This window comes from Poecilia mexicana, unplaced genomic scaffold (genome assembly GCF_051168715.1).
Source record: "Poecilia mexicana isolate PSO_F unplaced genomic scaffold, ASM5116871v1 scaffold_15, whole genome shotgun sequence".
NCBI classification, from domain to species: Eukaryota; Metazoa; Chordata; class Actinopteri; order Cyprinodontiformes; family Poeciliidae; genus Poecilia; species Poecilia mexicana.
This window is the reverse complement of record NW_028263384.1, coordinates 9,347,232-9,366,157: the sequence shown is the minus strand read 5'-3', so window position 1 is coordinate 9,366,157 and position 18,926 is coordinate 9,347,232. Positions and strand designations below refer to the sequence as shown.

At 39.9% G+C, this 18,926-nt stretch overlaps 1 protein-coding gene across 1 annotated transcript in view; it reads right to left on the bottom strand.

Moving 5' to 3' along the window:
* Positions 1–113: 113 nt before the first annotated feature.
* The window catches only part of camk2g2 (calcium/calmodulin-dependent protein kinase (CaM kinase) II gamma 2), a 63,935-nt gene continuing 45,122 nt past the window's right edge, over positions 114–18,926 (bottom strand). Inside the window, exons 14-21 of the mRNA XM_014970087.2 lie at positions 18,016–18,056; positions 15,574–15,651; positions 11,859–11,903; positions 9,985–10,030; positions 6,571–6,646; positions 6,368–6,462; positions 5,868–6,119; positions 114–4,942 (exon numbers count right to left, since the gene is read on the bottom strand). Coding sequence (XP_014825573.1) covers positions 5,887–6,119; positions 6,368–6,462; positions 6,571–6,646; positions 9,985–10,030; positions 11,859–11,903; positions 15,574–15,651; positions 18,016–18,056 — 614 coding nt within the window. The 3' untranslated portion in view covers positions 114–4,942; positions 5,868–5,886. The remainder of the gene's footprint in view (positions 4,943–5,867; positions 6,120–6,367; positions 6,463–6,570; positions 6,647–9,984; positions 10,031–11,858; positions 11,904–15,573; positions 15,652–18,015; positions 18,057–18,926) is intronic.

Here is an 18,926-nt window from a genome sequence, read left to right as displayed (position 1 = left end):
AGGATTCTAGATCCGTACATCAGTGTAGGTATAATTCCTCCAGATCAGACCTGCATGCTGGGAAGATGAATATCTTTTGGTTACTTTATTTCTTAAGTCAAAACAAGAAACCATTTTTTTTGTTGTTGTAGGATTTTATTTTAGTCATGCAAAAAAATCCAGCATCCATTTGAATTTAGACACATGTAGCCCCTTCTTTTTGTAAGGTCACAATGCAATGTATTGACTTTAAAAGGAGCACAATCAAGCTAAGGCTTCAGCTAATCTTTAATGATTTTTTTATGTGGAATAACACTTTTATGTTTATATATATATATATCTCAGACAACCATTTCATAACTTGGTGGATGCAAATAAATTTCCATTTCTTTATCAAGTCAACAGTGAAAAATTACCAGAAAGTAGACGTACATGCATATTTGTTCCATTTGTAAAACTGCATATAGTGTTCAGGTTTTTCTTTTTTTTCCTTTTTACTCTAAAGCCTCCACCCCCAAGATGTTTGTAGCATGTATTCCCAGATTTCACTTTACAGTTTTGAAGAAAGCATGTTCAGCATTTGCCAAAGTATTTGAACCAGTTTGAACTTTGACGTTTTTTAAAAATGGAAAAGTAAGACCTTTAAAATTCTCAGGCGTGCATGCTTTCTTTCACATACCCTTCATGTTTGGCTTCATATTTGCTAGATAACGACATGGAGAAAACTACGGTGGATGGATTTGTGCATGTGGAGGTTAGTTACATGATGACGAACCTTGTAAAGGTCTGACAGTTTAAATATTAAAACCCTGGAATTGCCAGGTGCACTTTCACCATCTTGTCTCATCCTGTTGGTTTCTGGAGTTAGGCAGGCAAACTTACAAGGTACCGTCAAAATCAAGCTTTACTTTTGATTTTTGTGCTTTGATATCTTTTTGTATTTTAGATACCGTCTCATTTTCCCTCTCCCACTTGCATGAAATCAGTAGAGGGGAAACTCAAAGGGTAAACACCACTTATATTTTTTAAATCATTTGTGTAATTAAAGATTAAGGGATAAACTTGCTATAATTTAGTATGTAGTAGTAATCTTACATATGCCCCAAAAGGAAAAAGTTTTCCTAATATTTTGGACTACTGTGGATTTTATTTTAGTAACTTCAACGATGTAAAGTTGGTGTAAAAGACTGAGGTTGTTCTAAATACTTTGACAAATGGTGTCTCACCTTATACTGGTTCAGCGATGTACTACGAAGCAGGTTTCATACAGCCAGACTGTTTTAACTGACAGGAAAAGACTAACAAATGTTTCATAGTGCTGCGGCTTTCAGTTTCAGGTTTAAGCACCGACTGTGAGGCATCAATATTTTTGACAGGAAATCTGAACATGCGTGGAAAAAAAAAAGCCATAAAAATGAAAATTCAGTGAAAGACAAAACCAGACCGACCATCCATCTGTCGACGATAAGTGCATCCACAACTCTGCCCATTTCTGTTGAATTCATGTTTGTCATGATCTTTTTAAAGCCAGAAGAACTTCTAAGGTTCTTGAAACTTTGCATTAGCGTAAACAGACTCTTATTTGTGCCGTTTTAGCTGTACAATCAGCAAATGGACAATGAAAGGCAAATATTTTAGAGCAAGTAGCCTCATCGCTCAGAAATGGTTCAACATTACATTTTAGTCTTATTTTTAAATACAAAAAGGGAAGGGGGGACAAAATGGCTCATGGCACAGCTGCAAAGTATATTTCAAGAAGGGAGTCAACAGTCTGACCATCAAGGTGACTGTGATGTTTGTGAACATAAGGTTTTACTGGATAAGAAAATATTTTGTATTGTCTTTTGCTTTCGCATGTGTTCCCCGTCACTGCAAACCATCAGCCGATATGCACTTAAGTACATGATTACTTTACTAAAGTCGATGGCGACCATGTTGAGATATCGATCTTGCATGCTTACTAGCGACGGTTAGCAAAAGCAGAATCTGACAAGTACAGTTAGATCACAAGTAAAACATCAAAGAAAAAAAAATAAAATTAACCACGGCATCATTGAATTTAGGGTAAAGCCATCACTCGGCAATGTTTTCATTTGACAAGTTTCTTAATTTAATCATTGTGAGCTACAAGTCTGACCAGAGTAAATTTCAGACTATTTCTGCCTTTTAGTGAAAAGAAAAAAATAAATCACATCAGCAATTAAAGATGAAACTGCAGCATGTACCGCCACTGCTCAGCTTTGTCTGATGGATATGAATCTACAGCTGTTAATCTCATCTGAAGTTCCTCAGCACATCTATAATTTGCTAAATCAGTTTTACTTGACCGCTTTGAATATTTTATTCTAAGGATTGAAACATTAGCTAAAATAACTAACATTTGTCTGCCCTGACTGATGCTTGTAATTTACCATCACTAATTGTGTACATATTCAGCATGGTCTAACATTTAAATTTGACTTTTACTCATTAGCTGGTCACAACATAACTTTAATCCAAAACCTGTACATGTGAATGTGATGACCTTTATGTTTCATTACGCTCAGTTTTCAAATGCATTGCTTATTGCTTCATAGTACACCCCTCAACTCTACAGCTAGCCTCTTAAATGTGCTTGAACCTTCCTCTTATTTTTTATTTTATTACCCCCCTCGTTTCAATCTTCCCATTGGTGTATGGGGATTCACCCACATACAATTATCAAAATAAAAAAATACATTTTCAGATTGGTGGCATCAACACACAACCAGGCCGGTGCCCACAGCACAAACAAGTTACTCGGAAGCATAAAAAACATCACAGATTCAGATTTACAAAGCGTGGTGGTGCAAAAGGGTGGAGGAGTGGACACAAGTTTTCATGGCATCTCGGATACGTCGATCGAACAGAAGCACAGGCAGTTTGTACAACAAGGCGAGGCTCACAGACTCTTTTCTTAAAAGTTCGCTCGACCACACACACAACGTCGTGGTCAGAAGCGTCAGCCGATTTATAGCGCGAGTTACCGTGGAGCAGCCTGGCGCAGGACAGACACTCAACAAGCCTTGCTCATTTGCTGGTACAGGGTCACACAAAGTTCAGACGACACCGTGGAACAAACACAGACACACACACACACACAAACGTGCGTTCTTGTCCTCCTCCCCCCCGATGAGGGAATCTTTGATCTCGTGTGCTTCTGTCATGCTGTGATCCAGACTGGAGACAACAGTTCATATAACGACTTTTCCGTATCGTTTAAAAAGTCACCTGCTCCTTTTATTTTCAACCTAGAAACATTGAAATGCAAACATTGAAACATTTATGACCACAACATTTAGAACAGACCGATTTCAAAAAAAAAAAAAAAAAGTTCCAGATCCCTCTGATTAGCGTCAGTGAAGGTCCTGATTGTAGTCCTCTTCCCATCAAATCCCTCTGCTGCAACCCGTTTTACGTTAGCAGGACTTCACACCGAAGTACAACGAGCCAAGACTGACGACATACAGTTTAGAACACGACCAAACAAAAAAAAAAGAGAGACGGGTTCGACTACGTCATGTGGCGTTACGACGGCAACGGGACCGCTTGGTGAAGGTCAACGATGGAAGAAGAGGGGGCAGAGGTAGAGTGAGGCGGTGAGACTTTTTTTTGGCAAGCGTAACCTGGAGTTGCAGAAAGGTTCACTCCTTCAGAAGAGCAACAGGATCGAGTCTAAGTGTGCAAACAAAAAAAACAACAAAAAAAAAAACAGTACAGGCCAATGGCTAGCTGGAGAAATCATGCTTTACCTTTAAAAACACACAAACATGAAACCAAGAGAGCGTCCACGACGCCTACTTGACGTTCAGATTTGGACATTTTAAGGCAAGGTTCAGATTTTCGCCAACGCTCCCACCTTGTGTTTGGATTGAATCGTTGCAGACCAAACAGATGGGGGGAGTCCTTCTGCAACTTCAGGACAGCCGGCCCTCAAACGACGCATCTAAAAAAGCTTGACCTTTAAGGAGCAGGGGGGAGGGAGGGCCACTGTGAGCGTGTGTGTGCGCATGCATGTTGTGTGGCAATATCTTTTTGTATTTACAGCTTGAATTTAAAATAAAATAAAATAAAAATCTCCTGCACAAGTTCCCTTCCTACATCCACAAAGTAATTAATTTCCCCTAGGTTCCTCAATATAAATATCTCTTTATAGACAGTTCTATTAAATAAAACCCATTTTTCTTAAAAAAAAAAAAAAAAAAAAAGTCAACCCAGAATGCTTTAAAAAAAATTAACCCTCAACTAGAAAGTGACAAGCTCTCAACATATAAAAAGAAAACAAACAAAAAACAAACTAAAAGGTCCCTTCGGTAACATGAGGAGTTAAAACACTGCAGGGGCTAAAACCCGACTCCTAAACCAACCTGACATTAAGCACATGTTAGTCACTCATTCCCATGAACCTTACCAGCACATCCATATCCCAGTTAACTCAAACACAAACAATACTTGCGTTAAAGTAAGCACTTAGCTGCTCTGCTTCGGCCCAAAGTGACCACATCATTCCAAACATTCCCGCTGCCCCAGGAAATCTTTCGAAGTGGTGATGAATATTTATATTTCTAACACTCAAACAAATCCAAGACCTGGGGAGGAGGGAGAAGGAAAAAAAAAAAAAGCAGTGGGAGAACAAGGACAGCATCACCCCTGTGTAGCCATCAGAAGCATGCACCGTCTGCAAGGCAGGGCCCCCCCAACAGCTGAGCCCCTCATCATCATCATCTAGTAAGGGATGGATTGGTTGGTGTTGGTCATTCAAGCTTTTGAAACTTTTTTTTATTTTTAACGTGGGATTTTTTTTGTTTTGTTTTCTTTGTTACTTTTCAAAAATTGTAATATTTTCCCCACTTTTGAGTATCCCGTGCAGCCTCGTCCCAGCCAGGATCCAGGCTCCACTCCGACCTCGGAGGGAGAGAAAAGTAGCTTTAAAGTTCAGGCAAACCTGGAGAGGGAAAAAAAAAAAAATTAAAAAAGTTAAGTCTCTGCGCAGCTAGCTCACAGCACGCTTGTCAAACTATGTAGTGAAACGTAGAGTGGAGTGAAAGGCAAACATTTTGCGAATGTGTGCTGTTCATATTTGCAGGTCAGTGCGAGGAGTATTTTGCATAGATGTGGTAGATTTTGTGGGAGTTTGTGTCGCACACAGAAAACACGACTTGAACATAAAATTTCTCATTTTTTTCCATACCAGATCTAATTTAAAATCTTATTTTTTTTGTTTGTTTCTTTCCTACAAGAAAAAAAAATATCCTGCTCCTGGTAATAATTTGATGACGTGTTAAGCAATGAAGTATTACCTTATCTGTAAAACAGATAAAGTATATCTTCACAAGGTGCTCAACATTCCACATTTTATTCTCTATTTTTCATGTTGGAGTTCTCATAAAATTACTATTTAACTCTCATAATGTTCTGGTAATATTCTAACTTTTTCTCACAATTAAAAGAAAATAAAAATCATAGCTCAGCACTAGAACTCTGTTGTTGAGTCGACTTCAGTCTAAATAAGCAAAAGCCGTAAAAACGTGCTTCTCAAACAAGATGGCCGCCCTGAGCGTGCCGACATCACTGAACTACGTAAACCCAAGAGGTGTGCATCTTTAACAAAAGAATTCAGATTTCCCAAAAATTTAATTATGAAAAACGCAAAATTTGATTGAAAAAAAAAAAATCGGAAGTAAATAAATGAAACTTTGCCAGGATTCACAGGTAATTCGTGTGGCTGCACAATAGCAAAGGACGACGGTGACAGGAGGCCTGAACACACCTGCACAGGCTTAGTGGTTTCTAGGCTCCCTGCTCATCATGGTGGTCAAACGCGACATAAACCAGGTGCTGAACCCCTCTCTGTGCCGCTGCTGCCTCACCTGGGCCTGGGCTGTCCGTTCACTGCAGCGGTGCAGCCGGTGCTCCTGAACAGTGGAAGTGAACGTTCAGCCACTTGGCGTCGCGCCGATGCCACACGCGGGTCTCTTCCGATTGGCAGGACCGAGGCCGCCCCTGGCTGTCCATGTACTGCGTCAGGCGGATGTAGGCGATGCAGGCGGCGTCCTCGCCGATCAGATGCACGTGGGGGTTGAGGATGGTGGTGTGGACCGGTTTGCTGTTTTTACTCAGAACTGCAACAACACAAAAGGAGCAAACCCGATGTAGGTGGTTTCTGAAAAACGGGGAGTTCTGGTAAAAGACACGCAAGTGGCTTGTTGAAATAACTGGAAGATGAAAGTAGCATGTTAAAATCGACTCGTGTTTATGGGACATGAACCAACCAAAGGGGGAAAAAATGCATGCTTTTTTCCCCCCTCACAAAGGATTTTGTATATATGCCAGGTATAACACTAAACGGTAAAGAGTTTGAGGAGCTTACGATTCTCAAAGTAGAATTTGTGAAAGTCCATGCCCTCCACCAGGTTTCCAAGAGCTTCTGGCTCAAAAGAAGTCAGTCCAGGATCACAGATTCTCCTGCAGGAAGACAAATCACTACTTACTGACCTACAGAGCCAACCAAAACTAAATCTATTCCACATGTTGCCCAGGCAATGACATATCGATACAAAAAAAAAAACGTACGTGTAAGCATCAAAATCTCCATTGTTGATGGCTTCGATTAGCTGCTCCGTCATCTTTATTATCTCTTGTTTCCGAGCTGAAGCAGAAACAGGTGGAGGAGGGGCACACAACCAGAAAACGTTACAGAAAGTCAGGAATCGTCAGGGGTGGCCAAGTCCAGTCCTCGAGAGCCACCATCCTGCAAGTTTTAGAAGTATCCTTGCTCCAAAAGATCGGGATCAGCTCTACAGAGGCCTGATAACGAGCCATTCATTTGATTCAGGTGTGTTGAAGCAGGGATGCATCTGAAAGTTGCAGGATGGTGGCTCTCGAGGACTGGACTTGGCCACCCCTGGGAGGTTAAACCACACCGCTCCGCCTCGACTTTAAAACCACTTCAAAACACACCAAACACACTTCAGTTTGGCAAGGCACACTCAGCTACCAGGAAGTGGGTAAAAGAGATCGTAAAATACCCAAACAGTTACCCTGTTGAGAACATGTAATACCTATATCAACACAGAATTGGGTAAACTTCATCCGCCCAACTGGTTGTAAATTTTCACTAACCCATGACAGACAAGAAAATCTAGCTGGCTAGGTGTGCTAGTAGCTACTTAGCAGTAGCCTCAACCGTCTCGACTCAGAACGCAAAGAAAATGTCTGAGTGCAACTTAAACTTTTGTCTGACAGAAAAATTACATGAATAAAATTACTGAATACATGAAAACGTCCCATCAAGACAAATTTTTAAAACTCCCATTATATTATTAAAGGCAAACTTGAAAATTTAAGACCTTAATTTTAGATGAATGAATTTAAGGACGCGCGGATACCCTGAGCTGTTACAAAGGAGTAAACGAGCAAAGTGAACTAAAAAAAGAAAACCTTTTCCTGCAGAAAATACCTTAACATGTACGTTTGTCCTTAAAGTCTTCCATCAGGCGTAGGCAAAATAGGCAGATAAATCTCCAACAAACCATTTCCAGCCTGCTGTCTAAGGCGTCACACAGGCCCTTTAACGCTCCTCCTGTCACTTACTCGCCTGCAGCTTGAAGTCTGATTGATCGGACCCCGGCGTGGGCCCGGTTCCAGCTTCCTACAGGGAACCAACCGCATATCAAGTGCATTTGGTCCAATTATATGAATGGCCTCTGAGCTTTATTGCACACAGTCGATATTTACAGGGATTTAAAAAGAAAATTGAGAAGCAGAAAACTGCAGTTATATCATTATGCCAGCAGATGGCAATGCAGGATAGGGAGCAGAAACAAGTTTGGTTGAGATTAAAAAGAAGGAAGGAGGCTCCTTTACTTCCTTTTTAAACGGTGAATCATTTAGAAAGGAATTCGGGGTAAATGATGAAAAATCGACGTTGGCTGTAGAAGGAAGACTGGAACAGAAAATAACCTGCTGGCTTACAGGTGGACGGTGAGGAGATGCAGTCTGCTGCTCTGCCCTGTCCCTGAACTCTCTGTACCAGCAGCCACTGCTGTTTGTCAAGACAAACACACAAAACACACACAGATGGTCCACCGACAGGCAGCCTGAAGACAATAAGCAAGCCCGCAGGATATAAATATCCCAGTTGGTCATTTGAAATGACACAACGAGAAGGAAACTGCGAAATCCCACCAACACTTCAAGCACAACGCACCATGCAAGCTGACAACATCAGCAACGCTCAACACCACCTCATCTGGACCGGGAACAAAATGAAAACACAATGTTAACACATTGCAAAACACAAACAGGTGGGACGTTCCCATTTGGCTCTGCTGACTCACAGTGGCCTTCCTTGATGTTTCCCTGTAGATCCGGGAATTACCCATTTGTTTTAAACAGGATGGATGGAAAGGAATGGAAATTACACAATACTAAATAATATTATTACTGCACTGCTTTACAAATGCATTCACCTCCTTTGAACCTTTTCACATTTTGTCACAATCACAAACTCCAATGTATTTACTAAGATTTTGTGTAACAGACATGCAAAGCAGTGTAGAATTGTAATTTGTCAGCAAAATTGTCCATTTCATTACAGAAAATCAGAGAAAAGTGTGCTGTGCATTTCTGTTCAGTCCCCGTTACCCCGAAGCAAAGTCCAGGCCAACCACTTGCCAGAATATTAATTAGGATATCAATACCATTTAGGCGACTTCAGAAGTCGCTCAATTGGTCAATCGAGTCCAACTATAAACACAGTAGTTCTGTGAAGGCCTCAGAGGTTTGCTAGAGAGCATTAGTGAACATCGTGAAGATCCTAGATAATGTTGTGGAGACATTTTAAGGAGGAGATTTTAAAAACAATCGCCTGGAAATGTAGAGAATCAACAACTGAAAAACCTACCAAGCCATTCCTGGGCTCAAGATCTGTCTAACCTGCAATTTCCCAATCATTTTCTGTTCAACAACTATGTATCATTTAGCTCCCCTTTTACAATTAAGCACTATTGTGTCTTGGTCCGTCACAAAATGTGCCAGTAAATCAAAGTTTGTCTTTGAAAGGTGACAGAATGTAAATGTTTGAGATGCATTCTACAATTTCTTCTCTCATTTCTGAACCAGCTCGGCTTTGTAATTAAGTAGTAATCCACATCATATCCAACATTATGTGATGTATGTCACGTTTATCTCTCGCAAGTTGACATCAGACCAATTTTTGGAACGCAGCTAAGCTTTAAGGATGCAATGATGTGAAACTCTGCTGGTAATTTGGACCATTTAAGATGTATTTATGCGTTTCTATGGAGCCTGATTCACTTTGGGGCACGTTTTCATGGAGAAGAGTTTCCTTAAAAATGGATAGAAAGTGGGAGAACATATTTATCATCCTTCAAGAAGACTCGGTGACAATGTTCAGGAATTTGTGTTTTTTAATTTATTTTTGCATTGATTCTGCTTACATCACAAACACTCTTCATGTGGCATTAATTTATAGCAAACTCAATGTGCCAACACCTGAAGTAACTGCAATATGATAAACTTGGACCTATCTTTCCTGTCCTAACATTTACTAATGGGAACATTGGCATTTTTCAGTGTCTGACATTTTTCAATTATCACAAAAAATACATAAATAAAGAGTAGAAGTGTTGTATTGTTTGGTAATGAGGTTTCTTTCCCCCTCCCCCCCAACTTTATTTTCTTAGAGAAAAGCAAACCATTTACATGCAACACTTATCTTTCCCGTGATGCTCATCTCACTACAAAATCCTCAAGACTCCCAGCCCTCACCCAAGCTCTTTGTTGTGGAATAAGAGTTGACAGATGCCTTAAAACACCAACCCTGCAGTCATGCATTACCTCAATACAAAGGAAGGAAACAAATTGTCATTTTCTTTTTCTCCATCTCTCTGATCTGAAAATGCCATAAAGTGAGCCGAAAGAAGCATGCGGAGAACGTGAAAGTTGGACAAGTACCTTTCCTACCTTTCATCTCCTCCTCTTCGGCGTTATTACAGCTCTCTGTGGAGCCCTGTCAAACACGAAGGGTTCACACAAAAAGACACACGGACAAAAGACGAGAGGAGAGTGGGAGGAAGGAGGGGAAGAGAGAGAGAGAGAAAAAAAGCAAGTCTTTCTTTGATGTTGAGTTTTATGACTGAGACATGATGGACAGCTCTGGACACACTGCCTGTGAGGACACAGTCAACCTGACGGACAGATGGAGGGGTGGATGTCTCCCTCCCAGGAGCACAAACCAGCCGAGGCGGCGGCCGAGGGGACACGCACAGAGCCGCCCGCACACGCCAAGGCAGCAGCGTGACAGATTCATTTTTAATCATTAATTTAAATTGCAAGTAATGTCTGGCCGTGTGCCGGCCGTGTCACCGCTCTTCAAGAGGAAGAGCATGTCGGGTGACAACGCGAGAATAGAGTCAGTATAAAGAATATCTTGTTCGAGTAACACTTTGCGAGCTTGTGAACTAATCTGAGAAGAAGACGGTTTATGTTTTAGTAAAGTCTGATGTTGTTAAAGATGATTTTCACATAATGTTTTATGTTATGTTATATAAATCTGACATTTGTATTTTCTTTAGAAGTTCATAAAGTAGCGTCTACATTAAGGATTCTATTTTTTTTTTTACTATTTTACTCGGTTGATGAATCTCACAGCATTTATTTGGATTTTCATATTTGCTTAACTATGTTTCTGGTTAGTGGGAAAATAAAAACTCTTATTCTGTTGCATGGATTACTTAATAGCTGGATTTTCAGAATAATCTCAGTATGAAGAGTAAATTTGAAATTTGAAAGGTTAAGTTGAGCTAACAAGGTTTAGGTAAAGGTAAGCTAGCTAGCAGAGGGCTCACTAAAAAGGAATATATAACACCTATGAAAGGCAAATTTTGAATTCTTCTTCTTGTGTGGAATATTTATGGACATTTACTGTAATTTCAGTGTGAAAAATAAAATAGATATTCAACTGGTGGAATAAAGCTAATGGTCAAAGTCAAGCTAACAGAGCAGGGCTAATTGAAGAGAGCATTTCCAAGATCTAAAAAAGTCAAATACCAACTTGTGGGGAGCATTTATGAACAGTTCATATATTCTAAAATCCAAATTTCACTTACAATTTTAAGTAGTGCAGTCAAGCTAATAGTTCAATATTGCCAAGCTAGCTGCTACCAAGCACAGGACAGTTTCCATGATCCAAGTCAAATCTTAAATTCTCTTTGAGTAGATCATTTACAGACAGACAAGTAAGAGCAGTTCAAATGAGTTAGAAATTCAAATGGTAGAGTGAAACAAACATAAAAAGTGAAGGAGAAGGGGCTCCTTAAAAATAGTTTCTAAGTTAAGCTCAATAGTTTGTCGTTCTCATATCTGAAAAAGATACCAAACTCCTAAAAACTAGAAAAAGTGTGACAGCAAGGGGCAAAACAATCAGGGCCTACATGTAACCAAATGTCTAGTATAATTAATGAGGTATGCAAATATTAGACTCTGGGAGAAGTTAAGAAATTTACTCTTGATCGGCCCTGCTCTCCAATTTAAGCTCCATCTAATACATGATATGAACTACTAATAATTACCCTACGCAGCTTCCTTCTAAAGGAAAACTACAATTTTAACGAAGCAGACTGGATTGTAAAAACAACAAAATATCGTTAACAACGTATTATTAATTTAATAAAGCGTCAAACAATTTAAGTTAATCCAAAAGAGGCAGAAATATATTTTGCTTCACAAAAACACAATTAAATCTCCATGTTTTGGTGTCTGAGATGTTTTCTTTGTCAATGCGTACTCTGATCAGTGGCATGGGCTGGTGGCTTTAGGTCGGAGGAGGAGCGGCTTACCTTGGTGCCGTCTGCTGGGTTGTGTACAACAGTTGTCTGGGCTTCCTGGGGGGAGGCAGGAGACACTTTACCATGCAGGGAGGGGATGGATGATGCCACGGAATAACAGCATATTCCACAAAAACAGAGACATACAAAACAATCCCAAGTACAAACACAGCAGGGCACAAGAGCAACAGCACAGACACCGTTTACGGTAGATTGTCGAGGCACAGAGTTCGTTTTCCCCCGCACCGATTCTGTGGCCAATAGAGTCTCCAAAACGCACAGAAATGAACAAAAACTACACACATTCACCAACGAGGCCATGACTGAGGAGGAGGATTCTGTAAGACATGCATGCAGTGCAGACTTCATGAAGCGTACTCATAACCTGAAAGCTGTTGGAACCGTGTGCGGTTCCATCGATATTCAAAGGCATCATTTCGACTGGAAAGCTCACGATCAGAAGCAGCAGCTAAAACGCCAACTACATGCGGCTGCATCTCCCTTCCTTTACAAGTCGTTTTATTTTGAAGGGTCATCCTCCGGAGCAGGGCTAGATCTCCACTCAGCAGAGCTTCAAGCTCATTCACAAGGAGCACCACTTTACCGAGCTCCTCGTTCATCATTCCTCTTAAATTAAATGTCTGCTTTTTCCTCCTGGCAGCGAAGTGTGAAATAATAAAAATTTAGCGTCTTGCACCAGCTAAACTTATTGGTCCGCAAACTGAGCCTGCTTGAACTGTGAGGATGCATCAGAAATCTGCACGTCGGTTTGATGCCCACACTGTTTGTGCGACGACTCCTCTTCCTCAGTCTGGACCTCGGCCACAGAAACATTCGGCACAAAGACGTTCAAGCGCTCCGAGATTCAAGAAACACACGACACACAGTATTCTAGATTAGTTGCATTTGTGTGTGGTTTAATTTAGCACCGGACTCAACCTGGGAACATGCAGCCCCTTCGCTAACTTGGGATTAAAGAAACGTAGGCTTGGACAGGAAACGGGGAAAGGACACCTGTACAGTGGGCAATCTTACCCTCTAGAGGTTTGCTGCACATGTAACGTTGCTGACTAGAATTGTATTTGAACTGCTTAAAATTTTACTAAAATAATGTTTTTTAAAAGTCCTGACTTTGGATCGGCTGTTTTAATCAGTGAACTCATCGTATGAAGTCATGTTCTTTAAGGACGTAGTTGGTAAAGAAAGAGTCAAAGTGGTCACTTTCAGTATCAATGATGCTTTTAAAAAGTTGTTTAACAGGGAATCATATTTTCTCCATCTAGTATTCCTTCAGGCTACATAACGCAAGATTCTGAAGAGCTAAGAGGAAGGCTAACTGTTTTAATTTTTTAATCTCTATCAGGAAAAAAAAGCCTTAAACTTGAAGATGTTGGCAACATTTTGGAAATCCGACTTAATTTCTAGGAAATAAACAGAGAAACAAAGCTAACTATGCTAACCGCTAATAGACGATATTTCATTATTTTAAAATATTTTTGAATTTTCAAAGAATAATTCCCAACGCTGTCATATTAACGTTTGAAATTATTTTTATTTAACCAGGAATGTTTTCCGTGTTTCCTCTGGTATTTGGATAATTTCTCTGACGACGAACCCTAAATCTTTGAGCTTGAGAGAACTCTCTTCCATAACCCTAATTTTTAGCTCCTCCCATAAATTCTCGGTCAGACTCGCCAGGTCCAAAACATTCACATCACCAACAGTGTGAAGAAACAGTATTCAGGTTATTTGCTTAAGAGGGGAATCAACTTGTTGAAGCAATGCAGATTTTAGGGCCAAGCTAAAAAAAAGAAAAAAAAAAGAAAAATCTCTCAAATGTTTGTTTAAACTAGGGCTGAAACGATTCCTCGAATGATTCGAGTACCTCGATTACTAAAATTCCTCGAGGAAAATTTAGTGCCTCGAAGCTTCGTTAATTTATGTTTTATTAGTTAGCGCACCATGTTCCGGCCGGGACTTCATTTGCGTTGCGCGGAGCTCTCACTTCCGCCTCTGAGTTGTTGACAAAAGCTAAGTCTCAGTGGCATAAAGTCCAATCTTCAAGATTGGCCCGTGGGGATTTTATTGATTGATGATAATGCCCGACTTTTTATCGTTTTTGGGGAACCAATAAGCATCCTTAAAATGACTGGGGAATGCCTGGAATACGGCAGCATTTCTCCTCCGGGGCTGCTGGTTGAAAGCGAACAGCGGGAAGAGCGCTGAGGTGAGCGGATAGCCTGAACAGGGCGGGCGGCTGAGTAGCTGATGCTTACCGTGTAAATGTAGCTTTACCGACGAACCGCACAATAAATTTCATATCCCGGTCTGAAGAAACGGGTGGTGGAGCGCATCGTACATGGCTGGTAGATGAGTTTCTGAGTGTGACCAGTGAAGGTGTTGTAAATATCCCGTGTTGCTTCCCCCGTGTTCGTCCCCCGGTCTAACGGTTCGTCAGTCCGCTGGTCCATTTCCTCCCCTCCACCCCATGTTCGTTCATTCGCCCTCTCCTCCCACTCCAGACGGCATTTCCCGTATTTTCAAACCCAAAGCGTGACAGGTTAGGTGGCAAGGTGAGTTTAATTAATCTATTAAACTCACTGAAGATGAATACATAAACTAAAAGCCGGATTGTAGACATTTTTTATAAGCATATTTGTGAGCCTGCCTCTTTGTTATTAAATTCAATAGAATTTCAGATTTTTCTATAACTTTTCTTCTGGTTAACTCAGAAAGTGAGCTATTATTGTTACAGGTTAGTTTTCTAAACTACAAAAAGCAACTGTTAGGGATGCTCAAATATGAAAAATTGGACTGATATTGATATCTGATAGTAACACCGGTATTATGCCAGATTTACCAATATTTCATTTTATAATTTTTTTTTATCCGATTACTCGATTAATCGTAAGAATAATCGATAGATTACTCGATTACTAAAATATTCGTTTACAACAGCCCTAGTTTAAACCATCTACTAAATGTCTGCTACAATTTAAACGTTTGTACACAGCATGAATAAGAGACTCCTAATGTGCTTTAAGCAACTGACTCGGCTTTCTTTAGTTGTAAAGACAAAACAAAAACTAATTTCAGTTTTATCAAATTACAAATTTCTCAAAATGGCAAAATCTCCATTTCTCTTGTTCAAGAGCCACTCTATTTCATTTTGGTGTTAAAATCTCATCAATAAACACAGGGGCTGCATCCTCCTGCAGTTAATCCATCACTCGACTTATCAAGCTCCTGTTGTACCCAGAAATCCTCCTTAACAAATTGTTTTAATCCAAAAACAAAACAAAAAAAAAAAAAAAAAACATTTTGCCAAAACTGGTAGCAACACTCAGGTTACACATTTTGGGCCTACGCTACAGTCACCCAGGTGAGCTGGAGAGAACTCAACTAAAGTATCTGTTGTAACTTTAAAATGAAAGTGATTTGTCTGTATGCATGTGTGTATGTTTGTGTCTGCAAGAGGTTTGGGTAAAACATGAGCAAGGAGAAACAGAGCAGCTGTCCAAGTGTTGAAGCCGTGCAATTCTCCACCAACACCACAAGTTGTCAGATTTTAGTTTTTTTTTTTAGGAAGAAAGGCAGAGGAGGACGCGGACAGAGGAGGTTTCACTCAACACAGGGGGCGACACAGAGCAACGAAACACTAAACAGAAGGAAAACATGAAATGAGTTCACGAAAAGCAACGGAAGTGAACGTAAACAGATGTGGTACCATTGGCGCGGACGATGACATGCTGCTGTCTTTGGTGCTGCTGCTGCTTACTACACTGTTTTTACTGTTTCCCTGTGACTGGGGTCAGAGAAACACAACACAGAATGACTCCCGCTAAAGGCGTTCGGCCTCGAACGGGAGCCACAAGGAGGAAAACAGGAACAGAGCTACAACGCGGCTGAGCTATGCACTCGATACGCTAACCCTGCAGGAGATGCGCCAAACGTTTCTCCGCTGCTCACTGCTATGAATCTACCTCTGACTTATTTTGGTTATACTGAACAGTAATTTGTAAACAATGAAAGGTACTAATAAAAGGTTGAGGAAAAAGTGTAGAATAGTAACTACTAGGCACACATATTTTAAGACATTTTTATTTTGCCTACAGAAAAAAAAAAGAGTTTGGCGTCTGCTAGATGGACTAAAGGATAAAAGAAAAAGAAAAATGTTCAAACAAGTTGAGTTCATCTCACAGGTAACAAAAAACCAACAAAAACAAATCTATGAATCCGAAATAAAGGTGCTAATAATAAACCAGTGCAGGTCTGTGCATGCAGTGAAAGGCCTTGATGAAGGCCCTTCAATCGCAGAGAGGGATGCGTTTATGTCAGGCGCGGTGCGACAGTATGACCTTGACTGAAAAATATCATGGTTTCACTGATTTTTTTTTTTTTTTTTAAACAAAATGCAAAAAAGAAAATAAAGTGCACATGATCTAATGGCTTTCGTTTATGAAAAGGAAAAGCAACATTAATTATTACTGGGTTAAAAGAACAAAGTGACTATCCAATTTTAATAGGCAGTGCTCCTAACATTCACAAAGGGACCATTCGTGCTCAACACTTCCTCCTAAGACTCATTCAGATTATTTTAAACCAGGGGTGTCCAAAGTGTGGCACACGGGCCCATTTGTGGCCCTTTTGGATCATTTTGCGACCTCTGAATGCAATTCAAGACATTTTTTAGGTTGTCATTTTAAACATTTTGAATGTTGACCTCGTTTGCATTCAGGTTAGTAAAGGACAAAAATCACACACACACAAAAAAAACATCCATAAAGGACAAGTTGAATGAGTTTAAGCACCGTGACTCCCAAATTTGAGTTAGAAAAGGTTTGCTGTAATAACTCAGCAGAAAGTTAGGAAATTACAACACATTCTGTTCGTCAAGTTTTGAATTATTGTATTTAGAGTGTTTCAGTGTGTAAAAAGCACTGAAGGTTGTAATTTACTGTAGAAATGCACTGAACAAGCCCCAAAAAGCTCAATTAAATCTGAAAAAGTATAGCATTTTCCAACTATTTTGCGCAGGTGACCAAGACAGCTGTTTTCACAGGACAAATAAAAAAAAAAAATAAACGAGAAGGATGAATTCTCAGACATAAAACGCAAAGATGATACAATCAAAATGTAAATACTGGGACAACGGGGGACATGGCTGTAAAGATGTGGAAAAGTTTGCAGCAGGGAAAAAGTTTCACATCTGTGATGCTTTTGGATTTAAGTTTTAGTGGTTAGCAGAAGAATCACAGTCTGGGCATGTGCCGTTTGTCTGTGGCTAAAACGGCATCATGGGACCAATATGGTGGAAGAGAGGGAGGGAGGGGGGGGAGACGTACAGATGTTGGATGTCGGAAATCCAACAGGAAAAGAAAAGAAGAAGAAGAAGAAGAAGAAAAAAAAGACACCGGAAACATCTTTCCCCAGAAGGAAAGAAATAAAAAAAGCAAGCAGGATAACCAGACAGAGAGAAAAGAGAGAAGAAGAAGAAAAAAGGCCCAACAAAAAAAAACAAAAAACAACAGAGGCGATCTCACCATCAAACAAACACTTGAGCTGGACTTCCTTTTCTGACAGACGGCAATGGAAAGGAGGAGGAGGAAAAAAACAAAAACAAAGCAAGGAGTCATCGGGAAACAAGGGAAGCATCAGAAGCAGTTAAAAAAAGTGAAGCTGCCAGGTTGATCCCGGGGAGAGAGGAAAAACAAAACAGCTGCACAAGCTTACAGAGGTGAAAACGTGAGACAGAGAAATACTAAAGCTGTATAGGAGAAAAACAAAAATCAAAAGAGAATCAGCTAAAAAAATAAAAAATAAAAAAAATACAGGGAGTTAATATTAGAGAGCAGATGTAGGGAGGGTCCAGAAGGGGAGAGGTGGGTGTCTAATGTTTAAATCGCTGTGTGTAGCAGGAGTTTTATTCCGGCCCTGGTGATCATGGCGCTTCACCGCATGCACCGACTCTCACTCTCAGTCAACATGAGAGATTTTGTAAATTCTGGTTCAATTCTAAACCTAAACACAACAACAAAAACTGAGCAACTAACTCTACATAAAGAGACCAAGCCCTAAAAATACACAATATAAAGACACATTTCTGAAAATTACAGATTCAAATCAGGAGTAAATCACTGCGCGCCCCAACGGGGCTCAGAGAACTTACCTTCACGCCATCCGACTTTTTGTTTAGCAAGGTTTTGCACGCTGAAAGAAAGTAGGACAAGGAGACGAGGACAGTGAGAGACAGCAAGACGAAGCCGAAGACACGAAAAGTTCACGTCGCGTTCACCTTTTACATCAGCGAGGACGCCGCGGGAAGGATGATTACACCAAACGGCATGACAGCCGCGCCGCAGGGGGCAATCAGACTAATTAAAGATGCTTTGAGGGAGGATCACGACAGGCAGACGACAGCGAAACAAAATACGAGAACGGAAAGGTTCCTGTGCGTCAATTTAGAAGTTTAATCACTTTTTTTAAGAATCTTTAAATATACATTTTTAAGGTTTTCTTACAGGAGGCAGTAACAGTCTCACTAAATGTACTTTAAGCCCATTTTTTTTTATTAATCTGCCACTTTTTTTCTCCTTCTTTTTAACTTTTCGATGAAAATGAAAAGTTAATCAGTAAAGTTGTGAGATGATTTTACAAGGTTTTTAACTCATTTTGCAAATTTCCATCTGTCGATTCTGCATCTTAAAATGTACGTAATGAAATTGCGTTATAGCAAACAACATTTTCCTAATTAAAGATTTTTTTTTTTTTTTTTTTACATTTTTATTGTAATTATAACTCACGGTTTATAAATTCCAACTGTTTCCAATAATTAGTGGCCATTATTTACAACCAGATTAAAATATTTTGAACCATCGCAACATTTTGTGAAACTTTAAAGACATTTTTCTTTTTTGCTCAGCAGAAACCCCAAAAATACAGCAGTGATCATTAAAGGTCTATTTGTTAAGCTTTTATTTTTTCATACTGCTTTTATTCTACCTCTAAGCATCATCTTTCAATCCATCATAAACTCAAAGAACCATGAACATTTGGAAAGAAAACCCTTAAATAAACTAA